At 41.1% G+C, this 27,102-nt stretch overlaps 1 protein-coding gene across 2 annotated transcripts; it reads left to right on the top strand.

Annotated features, from left to right (window-relative positions):
• Window positions 1-1,168: 1,168 nt before the first annotated feature.
• Window positions 1,169-26,127, top strand: LOC110987610 (uncharacterized). Of its 2 annotated transcripts, XM_022250477.2 has the most exons (7): window positions 1,169-1,497; window positions 4,465-4,567; window positions 11,011-11,056; window positions 18,932-19,033; window positions 22,092-22,202; window positions 22,751-22,846; window positions 23,608-26,127. In XM_022250477.2, exons 2-7 carry the CDS (start codon window positions 4,481-4,483, stop codon window positions 23,667-23,669), a joined length of 504 nt encoding a protein of 167 aa, XP_022106169.2. In that variant the 5' UTR covers window positions 1,169-1,497; window positions 4,465-4,480; the 3' UTR covers window positions 23,670-26,127. The 2 variants fall into 2 exon arrangements, with proteins under 2 accessions (XP_022106169.2, XP_086996412.1); XM_087140286.1 differs by lacking the exons at window positions 1,169-1,497; window positions 4,465-4,567; window positions 11,011-11,056 and adding an exon at window positions 14,302-14,504.
• The last annotated feature ends 975 nt before the right edge of the window (window positions 26,128-27,102 follow it).

Below are 27,102 nucleotides of genomic sequence, written 5' to 3'. Positions count from 1 at the left end.
TTTTCTGGTAGTCTCGAAGGACTGCTAAACATATTATTCTTCGCGTTGTTGAGTAGTGTCGGGCATTCTCAGAATAATACCGCTCGGAGCTTGTAACAAATATGACTCTATACTTCTACTGACCGTTCCGATAGGGTAACGATTTTGCTGCGCCACATTGGTTCGCACCAGTTTTTGCACGATCGAGATGGAACATGCAAGCAGCCCGTGGGAACGAGGCGGGCGTTCCTAGTAAAACTCATGGATAGTAAGGAAACTTTAGCAATTTGTTCACGCTAATTAACAGTATCCTGGACATCTGTAATGGTAACTTTGACTGTATAAAGCGTAAATTTCTGCCCGGATTCCTCTCAGCTCTTTCCCTACTTACCAAATCACAGCCGTGTGAGTTTCTGTTTTTGGTCTTTCACACAAACATTGTGCACTTGCATTCATCACGTTAACCATCACAAATATGCTATTTTGCTTCTCTCTTTTAAATGTGTTCATTTTTCTTTTTCTGCATTTTTTCAGATTTCCTTGATGGCCCTGAACCATTTCCAGGAAACAGGAATGCATTAACCGGGTTTCGTGTATTTTTCTAAACTATTGATAAAATGTTTAATGTTATCATCTTTATTGTAGGAATTTAAATCGCCTAAATAACAAAAAATCTTTAACACAAAGCGCCTTTCCTTTCTAAAAAATAACTTGATTCTGTTTAAAGGCCAGTTCTAGAAGAAGTCTACATCGTATACTGCTCTCGATAAATCTTCGTTGGAGCACTGGCTGAAAAATAACTATATTCCAGGGTAAGTGGAACTTTTTGCAATGGTGGTAGGCTCCATGAGTACCAGACCAGGGTACGCCATGTTGACGTCGGGACCGAATCATTTCGTGTCACATTACTGGCAAAATTGTGGCGACATGAATCAGCGCACATACAATGTAAACTTCATAGAGACGCTGGTGCCGCGTCCAAATCAGACATGATTGCAAGACAAGATGGCGACAAGGCCTCGTGAATTTTTTTCAGTTCGAGAAAGACTGTCTTCAAGTTCGTGGTTTGTTGCCGCAACGTTCGTCAGCCTAACACTGCGATACAAAACTTAATAGGCGTGATTTTAGACACGTACGGTACGCCTGCGCGATAGCTACCTCCAGTGGTCTATTCCGCCTGTGTTTGCGTCCATTCTACATGTACTCGCCTGCACATCAAGACTGAGAGCTGCTCGTATACGTCAGCATTGTTCCGGGGAGTGAGCGTGGTGTGTGGTGGGAAAGTTCATCTACTTTGCGTCAGTACAACCATGCAGTGTACCGCGAAGGATATATAGCACAACTTCCGCGAAGGTGCCAACTCTAATACCATTACATCGTATTAACCGCCGATGACATTAACAACCAAACATTTTAGTGTGAAAGCTGCTGTAAAGCGGGAGTTCTTGACGGATCGCAGCGTTGGGCAGTGCAATCGTTGACTATTCTTTGTGTTTGGCTTTTCGTTGACTCAAAACTGTGAGTATGGCTCTCTTTTCATTTTTTTTAAATTTGACTGGCTGTGATTTAAACACAATCATTGAAAATCTGTATCCGATGAAGTAAGTAAATACCGAATCAGCGGTGGGGTGCGCGTCTTGGGTGAAATGAAATTATGTTTGTCGAGTATCCGTAACATTCGAGTTAAATTTTGAGCAGCACTGGCAAGATGTTTTGTCGTTGGCTGATTTCCTGAGTTTGGTTTTTATGTGGTGTCAGATTTTATCCAAAAAAGCGTCAAATTCCAATGAAATGTCGAACAACTGTGACTGTAACTGTGGGTCTTTGGAGACAACCGTCCAGCTTGTACATTTGTCTTTTCCATCTCTCCGCCATGGTTTTGCCTTTATTTCATTGTATATTCAGTTAAATTTAATTTTTCAGATACCTGATACAGGGATGATTTTCTCAAGTATAAGCAAGCTTTTTGTAGTAATGTCATTTAACCTTTTCAAAAACTGTATTTGCAAGTTTTGATCCTTGTTTAATCGAAGTACGTGTAATATTTGTCTCTAATGCAAGTTTAAACAAGAAAATTGTATTCCTGTGTGGACTGACTTGCCTTCTAAAGCTTAACCTCAACTCAAGTTGGCGGTGCTTTGACAAAAAACAGGGATTTCACACTGATCACATCAAAATTCCTTGTTTATTATAAAACACTGGAGTGTAAGCATTATGCTGGAGAAACACTTCAGTGATCAAATTGGAGGAAATTGCATTGGGGAGGTTGGGAGTCCTTGCCGGTTCAACCCACGATTTCTCCAAGCTGTTGACCTATGATTGCGCACATTCGTCATAATTTTAATGCATTAGCAACGTCGTAAAATCAGCCGTTCAACAAGTAATGGACGACAGGGTTTATGACAGATGGAAAAATGATACAAATGTGCTTTATTAAAGGGCACTGTGATTATAACAAAGTGCAGCTATGCCACTTGTTTTCGCTATTATTAAATTTCAGTTACCGTTATCTAATTCCTGACTCGGAGTTTTAATTTTCGGCAATGATTTAGAGCCCTTCATTTATCTTGTAAATGGAATATAACACCACAGATTCAAGAAGTGCACGATGGTTAATTGGACTGTTTTGATATAGGCCTAACGAAACCTCTAGGATAAACATTTTTGTTTATTGGAAGATCGAGGACGAATCCAGAACCACACTTTGGGGCTGGCATTTTCAAAATTTCGCTTTATAATCTTTTATGGCCCTTTTCTGAGGGAGGTTAAATGTTGGTGCACTTCACAAGTTTTATAATGGAAGGGAAATATTTTTTCTTTTAAAATCACTATTTTCTTATTTTACAAAAACCAATCGTTTCTACTGAGGTATGGTTCCGTCAGCCCCCCCCCCCTGATTTTCCAGTGCATAAGATCAGTAGTACTTAAGTTCAAGATGGCTTTATGTACCACACCGTCCCATGTAGCGACCCCTTTCAGTACATTTTTGTCGATTTACCTAAGAATGAACAAAAGGTGTCACTGCGCATAACCCTGGGAGAGTAGCATGGTTGTCTTCTAAGGTGTGTCTATATACTGTACTTCAGCAACAGTTGAATTTCAGACATTTCGGCCACCTCCTGCAGTATGGCCATATGTGCGTGGGCGTAACCCCCATACGCCCTTCTTTCTTCTCGACCCGCTGCGCTCATGTCTACTGATCGACATTCTCTGTTAAAACGATCGCCCGTATGTTACAATAAGCCGCAACCCTCTGCTTTCAGACGGCCCCTACACGTGTCACAACCTCTGTGATTAAGGGTACGGACGCTGCGACTTTACTCACTACCCTATTCTTTGTCCCTTAAGCAAATCTGAAAATACTGTTATGGTGATACCAAGTGTTTTGTTTTGATATAGGGGGTGAAATGCGTGAAGATTGTCGTTGCTAATGACCAACGCAAGGCTTGAGTGATACATGCAACTGTTGCATCGGTATGCATGCAGTTGTCCGATGCAATAGAGTAGGGCTATAGATACTGAAGTGGTGCAGGCCTATTTATGGATTTATGGGCCTATATTCGTCTTGTTAAACTGCGTGTTTTGTCGTAGATTCCATCCAATTGTGCAAATACATAAACACCGTGTAGCCTAAATGTTATTTCTAAGAATTCGCCTGTAGCAGACCCCGCATCATTGTGCATGCAAGGTGTCTCTTCGACAGCATCAAAATACCTCGCCGTTTTCATCATCTGGCTAAAACTGAAATTAACAATAATGTGCATCTTTTTGCATTGGCTTGTGTTACTGACTAGCTGCAACTGAATTCCCTATGCCGCTATTCCTACTACATCTCAAACAGGGCCTAACCGCCCGGCTTACGTGATTTACAGCCTGCGAATAAATTGCCAAGAACTCGAGGACTGTCAAAACCTAGCGTCGCGCCAAGAACTTATCCTCCGTACCATTACGCGACTGGAGCCTTTGAAATAAGCACCGTGTCTCTTCGAGTTCCTCAGCCGCACAAATAATACACAAATACGCGCACACACAAAGATTTTAATAACCCAGATTCTTACCAGCTCTTATTATTTTGTGAATGGTACACTTGAGCCCCTTGCCGGCCGGACTGAATTTCATGAGAAGTATGTTTGAAAACCCTCTGTCATCTGGTGGCCCTTTCTGAGGATTTAGTTTACGAACGTGACACCCACACTATTGAGGGAAGTGAAGAAGATGGTTCAGTCCTAAACAGTATCAAGCCTTGGACTGGGCATGCTGAGTGCCTGTAAAGTGTTCAAATTTTCCACAGAGATTAGGCACTTTTGGTATTATTACTTTCGTCTCGTTTAAAAGTACTTTTTTAAACTGGCGTGGGGTTCGGTGTCAGACTTCCCCTGCTTTAAAAAATGATCGTTGACCAGTCCAAAGACTGCAATTTATTCAGTGTTCAATTTCGACAAGTACTCTAATAAATGAACTTTCTTTTTATTCGTTGTTTGCCAGACTGGAGAGCGTTACCATGAATGCTTGTGTGTTAAAAACCTGGTGGATCTTACTGTGTGCTCTTGCAGCGACTGCATTGGCGTCACCCTACGGCCGATTTATGGTAGGAAATGGTGTTGTCTTTTGTACATCCTCTCCTTTAAAAAAGGAATTGCTGCGAACTGAACAAAATAACAGGATAAGAAAAAGGGTGCCTGTTTTCTTTTCAACCACGACAAAGGGGTTGGGTGTGTGTGTGTTTTGGACTCAGGGGGATGCTGTTAACGGTGGACTGGATTGAACGCTTTCTGACGCGCTACATGGCCCTGCTCTTGTGGTTTCTTTTGCCGATAACTTTCAGACAGAATGTCACACCATTCCCCTCATCTCGATGAAGTGAAGTCGCAGGCCTTGCAAGACTCTGGTCCAATCGAGAAGGGCCCAGTACGAAGTCAGGGAATTGTATGAGATCTGTGCCTTAAGAGATCGGATCTCTTGAGGTATTGAGTATGTTTGTTATTGTAACTGGAAGGGTTTGCATTTCATAAGGAGTAAAACATCATCAGTGCAGAGTCTTGCATTCAAGTTTGTCTTTATTCAGTAGGACATCTCTGCATTTTTTGACTTGGAGATGTTTTCTAAGCTGTTGCCAGGGCTGATCTAGATGTATGAGCCCCAAGCTGGACCAGGAGAGGGTTTCATTTTCCTAGCAACGCCTGCTTTTTCGGCAGGAAGTGCACTTCGCTGATTCACAAACGATTACAAAATGTTAGTCTGTTCGCGTCGCTATTGTCGCTACCAACAAAATCAATACTCCCCACCAACCTGGCTCTTTTCAACCGATGTGGAGTGCCTCTGCTCAAGACGGATAACATATACGTTTATCATGCATCAGCTCACACCTATGGGCTCCACATTATTTTCTGTTTATTTTTTATTATTTCTTATGTTTTGATGGAAATGGAATCTGCTACTCGTAATTACGCGGTGAATTCAGAAGCAAAATATTGCATAGCATTAACAAAACACGCCAATGTAAGGCGACTGCCAGTCGCGAATATTTAATCCCGAGCTGTTTGAATTTTGTACAGCAACAGACAGGGTTGCCACAGGGTTGTTCTTGCTTTGCCCCAAAACGTGAGACGACATCAGTAAGACTGGGAATTATTCACTAGCGTACAGTGACGTTCAAAAGTGATTACCCTCAGCGAAACCATCTTCGTTCTTGCTAACTGTTCTCAAGGACGGGCTTCGAGTCCTTTGAATTCAAGATGGCTGACTTGATGAACATGAGCCAAGGAAGTCGAGCACATGCCTGACACCAAAATGAGCACATCCTTCAGTCCAACACCATTAATGAACCTTGGGTACAGCGCTGACTTTGATGTGGGCCAACGCTAAAAGTCTGAAAGGGGAACGGTTTCAATTTTCCTGGTCAATTCAATTGAGCCGTGTCGGTGATTGAATTTGGCAGGCAGGCTGAAATTATCGCGGTTCCAATCTGAGACAGGGTAACTGTGTCAATTCGATGCAAAGTCGAACTTGAATATGATAAAGATGTTGTACCTGTGCTCTGTTTTAAAACAGATGAATCCTAAAACGGTTCACCGAGTTAGGTATTTAGGTCACTTTACCAAGTTCTTCATCAATGTCTGTTTCTAAAGGATCATCCAGTCTGATGAGATAAGGATATGGTCAAGCCTTCTACTGGTCGGCTCGTCCTTCACAAATTTGCTCTTGAAAACTCACTCCTCATTAAACTACCTCCTGCATGTACGATCTCGCTTCTGGTAAACATACCTCTTTTAAACTCGTCCCCTGCAATCGTTCTCTGGGCAAACCGACCCCAAGGACATTTGCGGACACGCATACACGTACATGTACGCTCACGAACTTTTGTTAAGTGAAAAAAACAATGATTGTTCCCAAGGAAACTCACCTGGTATTTCATTGCATTATTTTATGGCGTTTCCAACCAAAGGTCCCCTTTTTCAAATGTGTTGCGACCAGTATACATGTAAAACCTGACGATAGCAATCCGTGTTCGCGGCAATAGCTTTCCGAAAACGCCCACAAGCAACTGAAAAATCTGAACCCAAAACACGGTAAACGATGTTTTACGAGATGGTTCTGACATTATTTTCCTAAAGATTCATCTATAAGCCCGTTTTGTACCCGTACGTGACCCTCCCAAATGTATATAAGTGATACGCCATGTTTGGATTGTTGCTTGATTGCTAACGATAGGGCCTTGCTAATGACCGGCCGTTGTTTATTTCAAACATCATAACATTTTTCATTCACTGACAGGGTCTGCTTACACCAATTCGTGTCATTCGCTTCAAAGAGGAAAAGGAAACATTGCTCTGATCGATTTGAAATCCTGAAAAAAAACTGAGCCAAATATCTGTGGGACAGTTGGCCTCCAATCTCACTTTGTAATTTCCCAAGAGGGGTGGAAGGACAAAGACAACAAGCCATTTCTCGCAGTGGTCCTTGGAATTGTTATATTCAATTTTGCCGTTGCCAAAATGCAATTTTTCAAAGTACAGCCGGGGATGTTCTCGTGTCCCGAACCAAAACTGTTAGACGTGTCATTCCGTTGAACGGAGACGCGAAAGAACTCTATATTGACATGCGCGTCAGAAATCACCATGGCCAGCGTGCAAATTGCCAGTCATCCGTGCCCAACTGTTACACAGAGTACAAAGTACCTCCCTTATGCATTTTTTAAATTCAGTACCAAAATCGCGGTAGACCGTTCGTGAAGATCCCGAATCTCAGTTAGTGTCTCTCGATTTGTGTGAGACCTTCACCGTTCCTCGCCTTATTACACTTTGTGAATTGAATGTGACGCGGTGCGAGTGTTTTTTAATTTGCACAGCACAAAGTCCAATTACTCATCAACAAAAACAGGAAACCAGACGAAACCTGTCCCTAGAAAACGGAAGACTCCGGAAAAAAGTGTACACGCAGGACTGCGTGCTATTACGTGGCCAAGCATGCAAAAGCGGACTTGGAGGTACTGCATGCTCTTATTTTCTTGAACTTCCTCAATGTTCGGAGCGAGATACATGTATGTTCCCAGTTTCATGGCAAGATGTTGAATGAACTGTGTTGGGTGAATTTCAGCTGAGTTGGCCTTACTTTTTCACTAGGCAATTGGGAGTTGGGGGGAGGCTGTTTTACGCGCTCTCGTGCATCATCGCCGGCGTTTCGCAGCTGAATGCGCAGGCGGTAATGGGTTCCCTCGGCCAATTGAATTAGGCGGTGGGCCTGGGCGGTAATCGGGCAAAATCAAACATTTATGCCTCCTGACATCCTGGGTAGGGACTCGCTACGACACTTTGCAACGCAACGGACTGAAACTTTGCAAATATTGTGCTATTTCTGGAGGAAAACAAACAGTGGAGCAGAATACATTGGCCAGGGATAACTTTAAACAACGATTTTCCGAGAAAAAAATCGCGATATCCGGCGGCACGTTACATCCTTCAGCACCGAAGAAAAAAAGCATTCGATAAAACGGGAGGTAATGAGAAGTTTTTAAGATACATTTTCTCTTTTGACAACTTTAAAAGCAAGACGATATTGCTCTTCCGAACACGTGGCAGACAGGACATCTCACCGTGCTCTCAAAACGCAAGGTTCTTCCTTTTTACCACATCCAAGTTGTTCTTTCCACCAATTTGGTGTATATAATGACTGAAAAATGAAGCTGGAGCAAAAACAGTGGCTAAAAGTGCAGTTCATCATTCGCCGTTTGTACTTATCATTTGAGACAAAAAGAAAAAAAAACCAATTACTCAAAGTCTAAAGAGCGGTGCCTATTGAGACCAAACGTGATGAAGTTTCAGCCAAGTGAACACTTTGTGTGAAAACAGTATTCTAGGGTTTAGACATGTTTTGAACTGCGATTGAATTGAGTGTCTGAGCAACGTTCTCGTGTTCAGTGGAATTGCTGCAACGCGATGTCACGCAATAAACTGATGAGTTTTAGTAACCGCATGTGTGCGTGTCGTGTCAACGCTTGCTAAGGCGCCTGATGGCAGTAAGTTTCCAAAATGCGATTTTGTTTTCAGACTGAGAGCTCCCCAAGAGGAATAATTTCACGTCAAGTTTAGTCCCATAACAATTTTTAAAGTGTGCTTTTCACGTAGAGCTATATATAAAAACTTACTAGAGCGCTAACTTCTCATTCCCTGCGCGGAGATATTTTGACGCCGTCCTTGGGCGCAGACATTTTGAATCAATGTGCGTGCTTGTAGAATAGTTAAAATCAACCTCCATCTCCAATGGCTGCGTTGTTACATCGCGCAAGGCATGGTGGTATCAAACCAACATGACGCGGCAAGGGAGTATCCATGGGAACGAGGTTGATTCCAAATCAAATAGAATGAACATCGAATAATGTACTGTAAATGAAAGGTACAACATACGCGAACGTCAGTGCGAATAAATAAGACGCACTTACCTCATACATATTCATGACGGATCGCCGAACTCTCATTGGTGAATTCACGGTCACGCAAGTGTTGCTATTTCGCTGTTTGCCAAGCACACACGCGATCGTTCACGCAAGGGGTATATACACATGCGTTTTTCACTGTCGCCCGGCTTATCCGGGCGACAGTTTCAAACGCATGCGCAGTAGCAGAAAATCCAGGAACTGTCGCCCGGGTGTACTGTGCGTTCGTGGTGGCGCCAGCCTAGCAACGGTATGTACCACAGACATATAAACACATAGACTACCAGTCTTGCGCGTATAACCGTGATTTTAAAAAGCGTGGGCAAGCAATGTTTGAAACGATGGATGCCAGTGAGAATGTAAATATTTGTTTACATAGGCTCTAAAAAGACGCTCCTTTTTGCTCTTTTGTTCAAATGTTGCAAACATAGGCCTACTTTTCGAATCTGCATGGGCCAGATTAAGTAAACAGAACATTTTTTTCACATTCGAAAAAGGGTTTTATAGAATGTTATGGCTTGGAATTCTTCAACTGTGAGTAAATTCCCTATACTGAGTGGTGAATTTGGCCACGCCTTTGGATTCAGTCAGGTGCCGTCTCAGCTCCGGTTCCGCCGTTGTTAAATAGGAGCTGGCCGTCTGTGCGTTTATATGTCTGTGGGTATGCAGCTCATATGAAAAGATGGCGGCACACGTAAAAGACAATCAGATAAACTGTTTGTGTGTTCGACCTTAGGAACAAAATAACAGTTCGTGGAAACAAATTAACGATGATGTTTTTATTTTCAGAGGTTAAGTAAGATATGAGGTATAGCAAAAGAAATCAAATAAATGCCGAATGGGTCTCCATCCACTCCGAGCGGAATAAAAGAGGGCAAGTTTTTCGGTACTCACGTGGCGCGCAGTTATATGCGCGTCAAGTTAACGCTAACGCACGCATGCTAAGTGCGCGTAGGCCAATATAGTTTATTCTGACATGTATGTTCTTTGCGTACATGCAGAACGCGTGTAAGAACCCGCTTGTAACCACCTGTCTTTCTTTCGCCGATTGGGGGTGCACTTCAGCTCGGGGCGGATTATGAGGATGTATTCTAAATGCAACTCACAAGTACTTCTCAAACGCGACTCGACTCCATGGGGTGCGTGCGCGTTCCTTCATTAGATCGCGCAAAGAATGCTGGGAATCAACATGGCAAGGCAAGATCGTACCCATGGGAACTTCGTGAATTACACGCGTATTTCAAAAGTTACTCTCTCGCGCCTACGTATTCTACTGCACGTCACACGCGTAAATCTACGTCGCGCGTAAACACATTGATAACAGCTATGGGGCTACTGCCAGGTGTATTTTTTGCGCTTCTTCACGTATTTTCAATGGAGTGAAGACCTAGACCTAGGTCTGGGCAACAGATTCGGAAGCACCCCCCCCCCGAAAAAAATACAAGTAAGGGTATCGTTTGAAAGATAATTCATTTTTGTCGCTTGTTCCTCGAGAGAGAGAAACCCAGGGGCCAAGTGTATGTTTTTTCCCATTTTCAGTGGCCGTCGACGATACAAAACTAAACACTTGCCACTTTTTGACGGGATGGATAATTTCCTTGGTTCCTTTTTTCCCTTTTTGTGTGCATATAGACACACGAGCGATGTAATCTTAAGCATACTATCAATAATCAGTGGACGAGTGTCATTATTTTGCCTAGTGGCCCGTACAGGTGTTACGCACATCCCACCTGCTTCTTATCCTCTCGCCCAAGACCTACGACGAGCATCCTGGCGCGTTTAGCACAATGACAACCACTATCATATTCGGCCCCATCATCATCCATTAAAGCGGAATAGATAAGAAACAGCAATGACATCTTGGCTTTCTTGCTTGGGTGTAGTCAGACGTGCTTAATTGGGATGAAGTGAACGATCATTTGAATTTACCGTCACTAAGAGCTTTGCTTACCTACACAATATGAGAGAATGCACTGGCATTTGCAGAGTGTAGACCACTCAAATATTTAGCTCGAGCAAATTGAGACCAAAGGCTTTAATACCACAACAATTTTCAAACAAATACTCAGAGTTGCTGGTATTGATTGATTTTTCCTCAGGATAATTATAAAGACGACCAGGAGTCAAGACGACTATTCCGAGAAGGTAAGTTTTAATTGATTTTTTTTCTTTCTTTCTGTTTCCAACAAATCGTGAGCGGCATGCATGCATCTGGAAAAATTGTTGTGTGCACGACATGAGTGCATGACAGACTTCATCAGTGTGTTGCAATTGGGGTTTCTTACCATAAGAAAACTGCATGTGTAACTGTATTATTGGTCACTAAAAAGTGTGTTAGTGCTTCAGCCATAAACAAATCAATGAATATTTTTCTGTGCAAATAATAAATAGTAATAAATATTTATAAGCATCTGCGCAGAAACTGATAAAGATCGACGGGGATAATACACGTTGAATTTTTTGAAAAGTACGCATTCGTAGATCCGACAATGGTGCGTCTTCATATTTTATTCAGTTTTGGATTCACAAACATTCTGACACAAGCTGCCGGAACTCTGGCCCACGGCTCTAACGTGACTCAAACTGCAAAGGTGCACCTGTCTGTGCCTTCACACCTGCGACACGTGTATCTCTGTCCGCCCTCGAACATCGTCACGTGACCGGTGTCAACTCAGGCCGGTTTGCGGTTATGGTCATTGAAGTTCAATGCCACACGCGTGCCAGGCCGCATGATTGTATTAAGCATGCAGTGGGAAAGATATACATACGTTGCTGACCTGCCAAAAGAAAAATGGACACTGCGCGAGAACGGTACTTCTGATCTTCACAAAATTGGTGTCAAAATTACCCCAAGACAAAAACACCACTGAAAGCTGCAGTGCAAGAATAAATGTGCTACGATGATATCAGAAAAAAGTCCAGGGGGAGAGTTCCGGCCCGGCTCTGTTAGAGTTAACACAATAATGAAATCGCAAATAAATCCTTCAAGCACATTCGGCTGGTTGGTAACATAACTTACTGGTCCTGGACCCAACCTATGCGCATTCAATGGTGTATCCGGGGGGTGGGCCATGCCGGGGGCACCCTCTCCTACCATTCACAGAAATTCTCTAAGATAAATCGTCCCTTTCGTCTCCAATGCAAAGTTGCTCTTGTTTGGTACGATCTCATTCATTTGGGTGATCCCTTTTTCGCGGTTTTTTATTGTTTGAGGCTCGTGGATTTCGATCTCTGTACCGAGTCGTAGTTTTTCCATGCTTCCTTGCTTTTTGGCAGACGGTATCAAAGCAGAGCCTAGTCTCCGACGTCGTGATGTGCTGCATGGAGAAGCAAGCCTCGTTCTTCTTCCGGCACTCTTTGACCAGTAGTCGCTTGGGATTGAAGGTGTCATCCGCAAGAACGCTTGCCCTCCAATGTCTTTCGCTTTAGCCTGATGGCTTTGCTGCGATTTTATATGCAACCTGAGCCACGATATCGTCCCCTCTAGTTGTATCAGCCAAAACATCCAGTAGTCTGTCGTCAACTCAGAAGAATTTATTGATACTTTCGACACCCTTACGATGCTCCAGTATCGCTACTTCTCAGCCAAGGATGATCTAGAAGTCATTTTAACATTCAAATCGGCCGACAGACGGGAACAGCGTGAAACAGGAAACTAATATACCAAAGAAAAATGAGATAATGGACCTCTCAAATAGAAACAGTTAGCTTGAAAAAGGAGAAATCAATATTCCCCCGCTCTCCGTTGCGTGACGCAAAAAGGGATTCGTCAAATCATTTATAAAACCAAATCTCTAATGGACTGAGAAAATCAGCTCAGATTTTTTTAAAGGCCAGTCATTGGCAACTGTTGCAAAAATGTCTGTGCTACTAGACCACGGCCAGGTTTGGAACCGCCGCAGTAGCCCCGCAACACTGCCAGGTTCCGTGCCGTCGTCCTCATTCGTCAACGAGTAAATGGTTACTTTCATAGGAACTGAATCCTCTAACTCTCACGACAAGAATACTACATGTGTTTATATTTACAAATAAGTCATTTGGGAGACATTTTGTGGTAAATTTTTCAGCATTAGGGAGACATTATTTTTTAGGGAGACATTTCAGTGTCTCCCTATTTTCAAACTACCAGAAGGAGGCCGAATTTTACCGTCCATATTTGAGAGATGATAGTTTAGGGCCTAAAATGAAAACATACAAAGTTTGGTTCAGATCAGATTAGGGAATATTGAATTATGGGACAGTAAAGTTGGACAAATTTTATGCACGATCTGAATTATGGGACAGTAAAGTTGGAAAATTTTGTGCATGTTATTATGGGAATGTCTCCCTAATGACCCATTAGCGGTAAAAATTATTTCTTTTTCTTCGACACATTAAAAATTGTAGACTTGGCAGTTATTAACAAGCCCACACGTGGGCTGATTTCTTTTTACAACCTACGTGTACACACATTACGAGGTAGCTCGCAATTCAGCCCAAGATTCAGGTCTGGGTACTGACTCCTAAGCTGACCGCGTTATAATTATAATTATATTAATAATAACAATAATTTATTCATTTACAAAGCGCAAATTTCATATAGATATGTTCAAATGCGCTGTACAATGAAGACATTAACGTGGAACAATTAATACATTTAAACGTGATTGAGCCGATGGCATACAAGAGCGCCTCAGGCAGCCGCCAAACGACCCACATTCACCAACATCAGTAAAGGGGAGACAGTAAGAAGCAGTTACAGTTTTAGAGGTGGGAGGAAAACCCCAGAGGAATAGTCTGGGTAAAACCCACGGAGTCAGGTAGCGACTGAAAATCGAACCCGGAGCGCAGAGGTGGAAGGCGAGGAAAGAACTACCTTGCCAACCCAACTCCCCGTTATTCTATGAATAGTTTGTTGCTGCTCTGCACGTGAACACGACGTGCTCTCTCGCCAGTTTACATGTATCGTCATGCATGCTTCATGCATGCCTGTTGTGCCTTTCTCCCAAATGACGTCATCAACCCGATAAAAACACAAAATTTGGCCTCGCGTGTTTCCGAAATTGGCCCAGCTGGTTGTGGAAAGAAATCGCCTCTTATTTTTCTCGCGTTGATTTTCAGGAGATACATCCATTGTATACTGCTTTTTGGGGTGGCCCATCTACCTCCAAATCCCCAGATGTCGAAATGTTTGAAATTTTATGGCTTGACCGACGGCAACAACTGCATGTAGTAACACCCCTACGAACAAAATCCCACGGTAGCAAATCTTCAATCTATCCCTGTGGTTTAATTATAATGGGAAGCTTTCAGCCACTTGGTGGCGGCAAATAGAGTGGTCCTTTTATACCAGTTCTGAGTACGCGTGCGTTGTTTTGATCATGCGTGAATAGTTCTGAGCACGCGCAGTACTGTGAAAAAAGGAACGGCATGTCTGCTGCGTGCACCAGCTTCTCCATGTCTCCCATTGTCTTCGCACATGTGGGTGATTAGTTGTGCATTTCCTTTCTTAGCCAAGGTATGGAGAACCATGCAGTTCAACAATTTCAGTTTGATGATTGCGCAGATTGTCAAAGTTTGACTTCAGCCCAACCCGACAATGGACGTCATTTGAGTTGAGTATGGTAACGCACCTAGCATAAAAACAAGAAGTTGATAACCTGTAAGGGCTTTTCCTCTTTGGGGTATTGTTTTCTTGTAGATGAGTGATACCTCAGGGGCTCACTCGGCCACTTCTATTGACATGTACAAACGGTTTAGACAGGTGAAGTTTCGCTACTAATGTTTCCACTCGATAGTACGGCTCGGTATTGAAAGCTCTTGTCTAGTATAATGTCACAGTATAACGAGAAGTTGTAACTCTTCTTGTAGCAATCAACCAAGGCTTGCGTTTACAATAACGAGTTTACGTGATCGCATCTTCTCCAGACAAAGTTCCTAACTAAGAAATTAAATTTATGTTATGCTTGCTCATGCTGGCAATTTCGCTGTTGTGTTTCTTTGAAAATGACTGGGTTTATTTGATTACCAAATTCACAAGAAACCTGCCCTCTCCTGTCAGTCTGCAAACTATCTCGTTTATTGAAAATAAAGAGCGCGCAGGTGTTCAAATGGGAGTTTTTCAGTTTTAACAGCAACAGGAGTGTTCGTTGGTGTGAGGAGTATGACAGAGCCTTCGTCAGGTTTGACCCCTATGTTGAGTCCAGTGCCCTTGGCAATCCCGTGGTTTGCTTTTTGCACTGGTAAATTAAATATGCTCGTAAGGGTTGGTCCTCCGTGACAATAATTATAGCATACTTATCGCCGATTGCAAGAAATCTTGACGCACGGTCTGCCGTTTGTTATCGATTGGTAGGAATAACACAGGGGCGAGGGAAGAGTGCATCGACGTCATTCATGACGTCAGAGTCTATTGTTTGTCCCAGGGTTCATGGGATACGTGCGAACTTGCTATTCGTAGTTGCGCCTGCTAATTTCTACCACAAAAGATGTTTGGCTTTTTTTTCTTTTCTGTGATAGACTGCAGAAGGTAATTCTCGGTGCAATTTATTGGATGAAAATAATCCTGTGTTGGTTGATACGTCTTTGTGGTGAGTTCATGATGGAGACACATAGTATACAATCTGCGGTTTATTTTCACAGAAGTAAAAACGTTCCCATTGCCCTCTCAAAAATTTGGCCTAAAGAATTCCCGCCAATAACAATGTGTTATAGCAAGCAAGGGGCAAATGTATACATCCTCCTCTCTTCTTGTAGATGTCTTATCTCCTCGAAGCAAAGAGAATTTACACTCAACCACATGTCCGCAAGTACGTGTAATCATTACCACCATCTGAAGTTCCTGAAGACATTTAATGCGAAAAGAGTTTCCACTCGTGTTGTTTAGCCGTTTTAATGACCAGCCTAGGGGCGTCAAGTGTTTTTTGTTTTATTTATTTATATGTGCAGGCTGTCCGAAATCCGTGACGGTTACTATCGCAAACTAATTTAAGTCAGCCTGGTCTGTATTGGCAGAATACAGAGCAAGCTACTATTTGAACGGTAGTATTTGAAAGACTAATTCTTTTTTTACTAACAACCAACACGCTTCCCTAACCCTGCGCTTCGAATATCACCTACAGGCATTCGCATACTGGCCTTTTGCAAACCTTTTTCCAATCAAGAGACCTAAATGTTTTCGACATTTCTTTGACAAGTAGAGGCAAATTGATGTCAGTTATTCATAGGATTGTATTTCCGGTGGCTTTGCCCGTGATAAATCAAAGCATTACCAATAACAAGAGGGAGGGTCTGTGTAGCGTAACTTGGCTTCAAAGAATCACCGAATAAAAATATAACATTCATTTGAATGTCATTACTTACTGAGGTCAGAACTTTTTGAAAATGAAATAATTATTTGTCAAAACAAGCAATAGTGCATTTTTGTTCCCCCTTTGGAAACAGATTAATATAAGAAAACAGTGATTTGCATGACCGTAAAGTAAAAGGGGTATTTATTGTGGTGAGCAAAAAAATTAGAACACATCGTGACGAATTTTTCGGACTTCCCAACGACTAAAATATATTCAATACAATATATATTCAATTCAAAATATATTCACTCAAAGAAGGGGGAACACAAGAAGCCATAAATATGGCATTCTGATGTTAGACTGTATAGGAATGTAATATATATTAAAGATGTACATCTCATGAACATCGCTTCCTGTATGGTTTCATATGGTGTCAGCCCCCCCCCTTTCAAATTTCCATGACTGAGCAAGTCAGCCCCTTTCAACAATCCTAATTCCCATATATCCCCCCGATTTCCGCCTTAAATTAACGCCACTGGTGATTCGGCATCATATGCCTATTACTCAAAATACCGCGTTTCACTCCTCACTATTGATCAATCTCGAACTGTGAATGTTAATCATTATCGCTATTAATGATATTGAACATATACTCAATTTTAACAAATGAAGAATTACACTGCCATGAAACGTCCTATTCATGTCACTCAACCAACATTCACTAGAAAAGCTCAGGTTGAATGTCTTTGATATAATAATTTTTTGTTTTGATCAAATTTCGGCAACCATTTTTTGCACTTTCTCTATAATTTTTAGTGCTGTATAATAACCCTACATGACTTCCTCCGCTATTAATAGATGAAGCCCAATAATTCAGTTATCACCAATACGCAGCGTGCCGTTAAGGCAGTATAACAGGCACATGACACACAGCTTCTACTATAATGGGCGGGGGGTTGCGAGAACCAAAGGGGGCAGTGTGGTGGCTAATGCGTTTTCAGCCAAGTTCAGTGCCTGTCTCAATTTCGGCATTTTGCTTCAAAAGCCTTGTTTTTAAACGATGTTAGGTAGTCGGGTTGGTTTCAACAATAAATCCTCACCGATTTCGTTGTTTAATGTTTTTAATCAAAGAATGGCGTCTAACTTTTTACTGTTGATCAATTAAAAATTTCCGTGAGGATCAAATCTATGTTCAAAAACATAAAATGTGAAAAGATATTTGACTGATAAGGTACAAAGAATAGGCTCCCGATTGTTTAGCATTCGCAAACTTGGGAATGTGCTTGTAAAGAAACGAGTGCATGGAAGGGCGTTGAAGATGATATCAACTTCAAGAAACACACTATCCAATTTAAGACCATTATGCCTGTTATCCTCCAAATTTGCCACAGTTTTTGCAGCCCTCGATCCTCTTACTGTCACATACTGCCGCAGTCAAATCAATTATCGGCGTTCCTGTTTTGTAAAAAAAGCCGCAAGCTTGTCGATGTAATTGAACGTGTTTCTTCACCCACTCCGCCGTAGGTGTGATTTTATTAAATCGTCCACAGATCAGCTCGTAAATGGATGTGCGATCTGATAAAATAGGTCGTCGTATTGGACATTTAGAGCACTCTTTCCCGCTCTCTTTCTCTGTCTCGCGGTGGGCACTTTAGCAGGCAAATGACGGTTTACGAATTAATCGGATTTAGCTACTTAGGCTATGTTTTAATATCGGGCCAAAAACGAAGGGCTGAGTCACCGTAACGCGATCGGTTGCTAACGCAAGTCCCTGCGTTGAGTGCCCATAGAAGTTCGATGGTATTTCAGAGCAGTTGTTCCGTCATCAGATCAGATACAAGGCCGGTTGTTGGCGAAAAGTGACTGCCTGCCCCTCTTTAGGGAATAAGTCTGGATTTCCAAAAAAATTGCGAAAACACTGCTTTCAGGAAATCTAGCCTGAATCAGGTTTCTCTTTTTCAGGGCGATGAGCATTGAGATTATTTTCTGTTCCACCGAGGTCGTGACGAAACCTGACTGAAAAACGTACGGGGCACGAGCTAGAATGGGTCTGGAAACATTTTCAATGCAGTTTACTCGGCCGAGTACTTTCCGAGTACTTTTTTTCTTTAAAACTTAAATTTTACACAACTGGGAATGTCTGAAGTCTAACATTTATTTTGCAATCTCACCTTTGCACATTTACCATCAAATGCCTGTGCCCTCTGACGTAATTCCCCTCTTACCCAGTTCAGTATTTTGCAAAGAACGTTGGTACTCGGAAAGTACTCGACTACAACACTGGAATGACGGTAACTTGGCATGATACAATTCTCAAACGTTCCAGCCTTGCACCTCAGTCATATCGCATATAGTATACCCAGCGCGGGCACATTCTTCCGAACCAAATATATGGGCCTAATACCATATGCATTAACACAAAAGGTCAAGCGAAAAATGCCAGCCCTATGAAACCGTAATGAAGAAGGTCCTCACTCTTGAAAAAAATGGACCTGATTATCGCCTTCGGCTGGTGCAATGCGAGTGGTCCGTGAAAACCTGTTTCCCTCCCGAGAGGGCAAGGGGAGCTTGACCTTGAAAATAACGCACGTGAATGATCTGCATTAACCTAAAAGGAAAACAGCAAGTCCCCGAAATGAGATCTGAGATTATTTAGATTTGCTGGTATTAAAACGTATTCGTGGTGTGGCGGATAAGAGAATCCTTTGAACATTTCAGTGAATTTTACTTCGCCTTTAATTCCTCACAGATGCCTTTGTTTTAAACAAGCGAGATAGGCCCACACCCAATTCCGTTGCAAGGCTGGCCAAGATGCACTCGACGGTTGGTATCGGCAAGAGAGACGTCCAAGGTAAGATATATGTACTTGTATCACGTCATAAAATTCAAACAGTAGTGAATTTCTTTCTCGAGTGGCGCATTTGTAACTGTATTTTCTGTATTTTGTTTTTTTTTCTTACACAGTGGTGTATTTTCGAGTTCAGGGATGGGCGATTGTCCTAATTTTCTTCCAAAATCCTGCCCTTTCAAAAATAATGATGCCAGTACCGTTTCTGAGGTGTTGGTGCTTATGATACCTAAAAAAAGTCTCCAGAGGGCAGGTGCTCCCCAACCCCACCCCCTCCCATTGGATACCCCTTATTGGGTAGTACATGGTACCCCTGGACGGGAGTGCTCTAATAAAAAACACCCTTATTTCCGCCCCTGTATGAAAGAAAAATTCCGCGTTTCGTCTTGTCTTCTCCTTGCGAGGTTCAGAATTTGAGATGTTATTGTCTTTACGAAAGCTTGTTTGTATAGAAATGCAATAAGTGTATGGCTTGACGGATATTGCCGTCAGGCTGACATATCGCATTGCACGTAACCGTACAGCAAAAGGTCAGTGGTATTTAACAAGTCCTTATCTATTCTGTTTATTTGTGGAGTTCAAGCAATCTCAAATATAAACAGATAATTTACGCCAGAAAAGAAAATAGTGTGCAACGCATCGGAAAATCTGACGAAGAGCTCAGTAATCAGTGTTCAGTATGTCTTTATGCCATAATATTACCGAATGGGAACGAGGCCATTGTATTCACGAATAGTACATTTAAAAAGACACGTGAGGGCGATTTTTAAAATTCAAAGCTTTGACACCATTTCAATTTTTAAATGCTAGGAAAAAACTTTCACTGGTTCACTTCAGCCACAGTATAACGCATGACATCCATGATTTGTGTGTCACCCAAACCTCAAAATGTAGAATGTTTATTTTGTTCACTATTTGGCAACCCTAACGACCCTAAGAAACATCTGGGGTTTCTTTAACAGTCATTCACTATAGGGCACCTAGAGCAGATAGATCATTGCTTTGGCACAGAGTTTGGTAGTCTGGTTCACGGACCTGACAATCCTCTTCTTGTGTATACACTGTAAGTCCGTTACAGCCATCACATAGAGGCCGAGATGGAACATAATGCAATGAAAGATTTACGACGCCATGTCGGGGTGCAACTTTTTAAAAAAATCACCACAATGCAAAAGCGGAAGCGGGATCTATGTCGCTAGCAATCAGACTACGACGTAGGGTGTCGTGTGGGTAGTGAAGCCCAGTAGTAGAATGAACTCCGAAAATCATTTTCAAAAATTCAATCTTCCCTCAACTCCTGAGCCTTTCCAGGGAAATTATTTGCCCGAGTTGTTTCTTTTTTATCTCAGTGTTGTCAGGCCAAATAGTTACACCCTGATCGGCTTTGTTGTGTAGCAGCTAAATCCTAAAAACCGGCCGTCACGCATCGTCAGTAAGATCTCCAAGTGTTTGTTTTATGTAACTGTGTCACAAAAGTCCCATCAGAGTTGGTTTAAGGTTTCTCTAGAGTTGGCAAGTTTCAGTCGAGAGTGAATAATGTATGATTCGAGTGACACGGGAGCCCGTCTGGTTATCCCGCCGTTATGTATCGTAACGGCGCGACCCCGTTTCGAAGACGCGGGTTTTATGTTACGCGAGCAAGCCCGATGGAGGGCCTGTGAAGAGACGACGGTGAAAGTTGAATCCAAAGCACACAGCAAACAGCCGGTTTGATACCGACTTTGATAACGCAGGCCTAACAAGTCACAGCAAAACTACAACTTGTCATTTCTATAGTGCAGTTAACGTAAGCTGTGGTCCGTACCGACCTTCTTCGTTCACCCACCCCCTCTGCACCGATGCATTTTTTCCATTTTACATTTCCAGTCACAATTCCCGGCGGTCTTGAACAGTTATTGCGATGCATTCCTTAAAATGTCACCTTTGTCTCCCGATGTATCCCAGTTTCCACTTGTGTTTTACCGTTTTAAAGGGTATTTCGCTGTCTTTAATTTTCTGCCATTGAGGATTTCCATATTCATGAACAAAACTGTGATGTCGTCCCGGATGGAAAAATTCAATATTACTTTGGATTGTGGATAAAAAACCTTGTGAATTGTTTTGCTGGTCTGCTTTTTCTGTTCCTAGGTGATTCATTGTTACGTATATTGCAATAAACCACCGAGCAAGTGAGTATAGGGCCTAGATTCTTAATCACAATTTAGAGGGAAACCTGTCTACTGAATCATGTCTCAGTTTTCCAGAAAAGCATAAACAATTATAAATGGTAAAAAGCGCACTTTTCAATACATTCAACCCAAGAGGGAAGTTTTCATACATTGAAGAAAGGTGTAAATTTGCAGAAAAGCTCAGCCTACCAAACCCCTACCCCCCAAAAAAGTCATTGCTGAAATACCCTTTAATATTCCTTGTTGTACTTTCAGCTTAATCCTCCAAACACTTAAACATAAAGTAACTAAGGATTTCTCTTGTAAATACTTAATTCCTATGTACTTGCTAGATTGTTTTCTGCTAGCTGTAGAAAACATGTGTTTGGGACGGTACTGTTCATTGCTTTTTGTTTTGTTTTGTTTTGTTTTGTTTTGTTTTGTTTTGTTTTGTTTTGTTTTGTTCTGTTTTGTTTTGTTTTGGTTTGTTTTGTTTCGTTTTGTTTTTGTTTTGTTTTGTTTTGTTTTGTTTTGTTTTGTTTTGTTTTGTTTTGTTTTTTTAGACAAGTTTTACATCAACAGCAATATCAGCAGCAGTAACTAAACTAAACCCTTAATAAACTTCCTCTTGTGTAAGCAGTTTTCGAAATGTAATTGATTTTTCGACAAACTAGTGATGGATTTTACTCTGACTTAATTGACGGCAAAGTCAAGTGATTTCAACTTCTGCGTTCTTAAGCCTGTCTGTAGGGCCTCAGGTTGTGACGACACAAATCAATAGTAAACAGAAGTGGTAATCTCTAATGCACCACCAATTAACTTCATCAATGACAGCAAACCACTCTAATGACAGTCTATACGATTGACTCGAGAACGTAGAATTTCCCTATTCCTTAATGTGTTTCTCCCTAAAGATGCCTTCCTCAACGAGATGTCGAAGCTGGGCGGCGAAGAGGTGCGAAACACAGCATCGCCTGGCCAGTCCACAGAGGTCAATGTCGTCAATATTGACAAGTTTGCCAACGGTAAGTACAGCTGCTCACGGTTATCTTATAGGGAGAGATTGAGAAGAATTTTTCCAAGAAGTAGATGAACACTCACCACACTAAGACTGCTTTCAAATCATTGGACTGTACAGAACAATTTCACTGAGGGGCGCTTTTAGTGAGAAGAGCATTAACTCAGCTTTTTTTCTGACTAGCAAAAATTGTAAGCAAAAAGTTAAATATTTTTTTAATTCGTAAAGAAATATCTATTGTGCAATAAGTCAATACCCATTGCCTTAATAACATTTTCTTTTTGGAACATGGATTTGTTAAAAACATATGATTTACCGTTAGTAATATTAGAGACTGAATATATGACAGAAGTCATGAAAAATAAACCTTGGAAATTCGATGATGTATTGCAAATCTGAAATGAGATATCATGAGCTAATAAATCTGACTACTAGGGCCTACAAAGGTTCCTTATCATCTGAGATACCAAAGTTTCAGTGAAACTGTGCCAGTGAAATGAATCTCCATTTGGTTGTTATTCTCGAAAAAAAACCTCGTTATCAAAATCCCCGCAGGTGTGTCCCAGCTGTTCGAAGTGTTTCGAACCTGTCCTCACGCCCTCCAGTACGTAATTAACAGCGACGGCACGTGGGAAACTAACAAACTTAAAGGTGAGTTGCGACACCTCCGTTGACGTGCATATGATGCAACCACCCAACGCTGTTAGTAAATTGGGTTTTAAAAGGAACCACGTGATAGATTTTTTATGACTTAAATACACGAAGCACAGCTTTATTTTCATATTACGACCACTTTTGCACCAAGTTATCGACTTGAGCCTCACCCGTTAGCCTGGCACCCATATTACATAATACGACAATAAATTACTTTCATATTCCGAATGTTGACATTTTGCCCTAAAGCCTCGTTCATATGCGACGGTGTGTAGTCGGTGTGATGTGACATTCGGTATAAATGCAAAACAAGTATTATAAAGGTGTGGATTATGACCAATCATGCTTTAAAGATGGGATTCTTTTTATATTCCGCGAATTAACACTACCACGTGCCATTAATCTTACCTGCATTTCCTTTCATGACGATAAGCCAATTCCATCTCGTCGGAGAGGCGAAAAGTGGCTTTTATCATGTTTTGAATACGATTGGGGCTAATCAGCAATGTGCACGTATCGAAAATTTCAATATCGGGACTCGACACTGATGGATTAATGAGAAACAACAACAACAAGTTGTTGTCAGTTTTTCAATCGATTTGATTTTGTTATGGTCACATATCACAGGTCTCGAAAATGCTTCTCCACCTGAACGCACCAAACAGGAAGTTTTGCCGATGCCCCCCTAAAAATGCCTTCACATTTACTTGCACGGTTCTCACCATTGCTGTTTCTTTGATGTGTTTTCCCCTTTGCAGATCTTCTAAACACGTGCCTAAACGTCGCTGCACTGGCAAGAAGAATGACAAACCTGTCCTGATTTGTTTGCGAGCCTCAGGAGAGAAGAAATCACGAACGTGCGCCTAGAGTCGAAGACTAGTACACGTATAGCTGACAGTCATCGGGGTGGGCGTTTCCAGTTGTGAAATGACCACGTCCTTCAATTTTGTTTCTAACAAATTCGTTTTCCACCACCTTCTTTCAACTAGCCAACCTGAATTAACACAGGACACAATGAATGGGTTTCTGTAGAAATTACGCTGAACTTGTTAGCCAGCCGCGTGGGTGTCACTAAAATATATAAATTGCACGACCAAGATCGTAAAACCAGGTTACTGTTTGAAACTATACAGTGAAAAAGACATTAAAATAAAATTATGACTTTTTCCACAACTCTCTTGTAACAAACCGATAACAAAATATAAGTACAGGATGTCAGGGGTCTCTTTAGGTCAAGATATCATTTAGGATATGTTACTCTAAACTTTTCCCAAACATATATATATTCGAAATATAAAAAACCTCAAATGATGTTAACAAATTATTTGAACAAGACGTTAACAGATATAAATGCACCTTCATGATCTTACTTCAGTTTCTTGCATAAGATTTTCAAATTAGACCCGACTGACGTAGAGATTAACCATTTCCTCACAGACGCGACTGCCAAAAAACTCTGCATTAGACACCGAAGACTTAAGCTTTGTTAATTTTAGGGAATATAACCTGTGGTTCTTTGTAAATATCACAAGTTTAGATGATAGAAGTGATAACAGTAAATAAGCCAAAGCGGGAAAGTTGTAGAAGAAAATGTTTAGGCATTGCTGGGGGTACATGACTATCCCAAAAAAATTCTTTTATGAGATTTACTCTTGTAAACATAGCGCGCGCAATAAACGCTATCTGAATGTTTCTATATGACAGTTAATAGTTGTAGTTGTTTTTCCAAAATGGCAAACACCACAAGGAAAGCCTAACATGTCACTTTTCATTTTTATGTCCAAGAAGTCTGACTGTAGTCATTAAAACTGACATAGGCCTACGAGCAATTTTCGTGTCACAACTTTGATAATATTCCGGTACAAATACATGTGGAACTTGTTTTAGACGTACACGATTGTATGGTATCTCACAAGAGAGTACCACAGGTTCTTTTTGGAAATTAATAGTTTAAGAATTTTGGGGGGTGTAACAAAGTCTCTTGTCACCTTTCTGACACCTTTAAGGCATAGTTTAATTTCAACTTAACAGGTTATATTTTACTCCAAGAGCTAATAAGATAATTACGTTCATTTATGTATTGAATAAGTACAAAAAAGTACAGTTCTTTGGGAATTTGGTTCATTTTGCGTGTTTGGTGTTATCGGCTCATAATACTTTTCCGTGACACATTGGGTTTTTATTGCAAGATGGGCTCATTATTCCAAATTTTTCGAGAAGTATATAGTTTTCTTAAGATTATTTATGTACTGTCATTTTGACTGTCAAATGCAAAAAGAATAATTTAGCAAAGTGGGTATACAAAAGGAATAGTTATTGATTAGGAGTCCTTGGACTGGCACAACTGAAAACTTGCAACTGATATTTAGGGTTGGAGAGTCCTATTCATTTTTTACTTTTGTTTCAGTTGGTATCTCTCTTTTAAAGATATAATTCATAAATTATAAAATTAATTTAGAGATCATATAATTAATATCCTTTCAAGAACGGTACTTAATATAGAAAGTTAATTATTGTCTTGCTTTTTCTTGTGTTTACCTTGTCTTATCTTAACTGACATACCCTGTGAATTGCTTTTCTTGAAGGAGGGATGGAGGCTTTGCCCATCCGTTTCTAATGCCGAAGTGAAGTCTCTCACCACACCTGTATTGTATTGTTAAGCAGTAACTAAAAGGGGCTTGTAAAACTTCATTGCTTCTGCAACATGGCATAGCCAGCCCCCTCAGGACTATGCCGTGTAAAGTACAGAGACTAAGTCATACGTAAAACTCATTAAGTGTCATTTAATGTTTTCTTTCACTGAAAAGCATATATAAGACATATCAATCGGCAACTCCATGAGAAATCGTCTATGCCTGGCATATACTATGTTTTCGAGTTAGGTTTATTGATAAAGATGATATAATACTTGCACTTTCTTAAATTACAAATGAATATGATTTGATATTTGATTGCTTTATTTGAAAGTCTCTCCAACCAAAATTAGATATATATTTCACAAACTTTACTTCATTCTAAGATTTATGGCTCAGCATTGCCTTGAGGACTTGGGATTTCTGAATATAGATGAGAGTAACATTGATGGCCTTGAATCTATTGGTTTGGACGGAACGATGGGCCGGGGCAATTTCCCAGGGGGAATGAAATTGAAAAAGTTCGAACACCTGTGACTTGTTTGTTTATTTGCAATTGTTATATATTATTTATTCTAGTCAAGTGTCCATGAGGTCGTGTTTACGATTGACAGAATTACATGATTTCTCGTTTCCTGGACTACATATATGTATGTGTCGTATGATTATTAGCCTTCGTCGTCATTGTCTCCTTTTTGATCCCGCACTCGGAAATTATGTTTAAAGAAATTCTTAAGGTGATGTCAGATTGACAGTGTTTGAGGTTTTGAAGTTATGGTACTTGTGCAGTTTTTAAGAACTGTGCATGGTTTCAGCACGGTAAAAAAAAAAAAAACCTGTCACGAAAACTTGAACACTATCGATGACTTTTCACTGGAATTGTACTCTTTTTTGCAAAGCCTCACATTTCGAAGGTAGAAGATGTGAAATAACATTTTAATAACAGACAAAAGAAAAATGTTCCCAAAAGGGCAAAGATAGGACACGTACAATAGGAAAGGTTGTCTTTTTTGGGTTTCTTTGGTGATATAATCGAAACGACTTGATAAAAAGATCACCAGTCCTTACATCGTGTTTGATAAATAAATATTAATTAAAGTATGGTGCTAATCAGTTATTTTTGGTCATGATAATTATGTCAAATATCGTTGCCGTTGGCCAACATGCAGAGCATTGAGTCTACATTTTTTTTTCTAAAGGCTAAATGCCGCGCACAAGGTTTCTCACAGGGTATAATCAGCCCCTTGTTTTGATATGGGAATAAGTCATTATTACAGACGGACCAACTTGATTAGCATGGGTTTTCTGTTACTGCAGTGCGGAGGATTCTCATTATTTCCAATGTAGGATATCAAGGAGAACATAGCAAAATGAATTATTTACCGAAGCCGTGGTGGAAACAATCGAGACAGTATCGGATGAATCGCTCCAACTTGTCATACTGTTGATACAACGTCGCGTATATCCATTATCACCCTTGTTATCCTCCTGTTATCGCGTGATTTCATCAAATTCGGAGCGAGAGGACACGCCCCTCTTCTCTTCGTACACCATTTTGTTGCCACTTTTAACTTTAGTTTGACGTCCAGTTTGCTTTTCTCTGTTGAGCTAACAGATTGA

The sequence above is a fragment of the Acanthaster planci genome, linkage group LG08 (genome assembly GCF_054643075.1).
Source record: "Acanthaster planci isolate LZ-2023a linkage group LG08, COTS_SCS, whole genome shotgun sequence".
NCBI lineage: Eukaryota > Metazoa > Echinodermata > Asteroidea > Valvatida > Acanthasteridae > Acanthaster > Acanthaster planci.
This window is presented reverse-complemented; position numbering and strand designations above follow the sequence as displayed.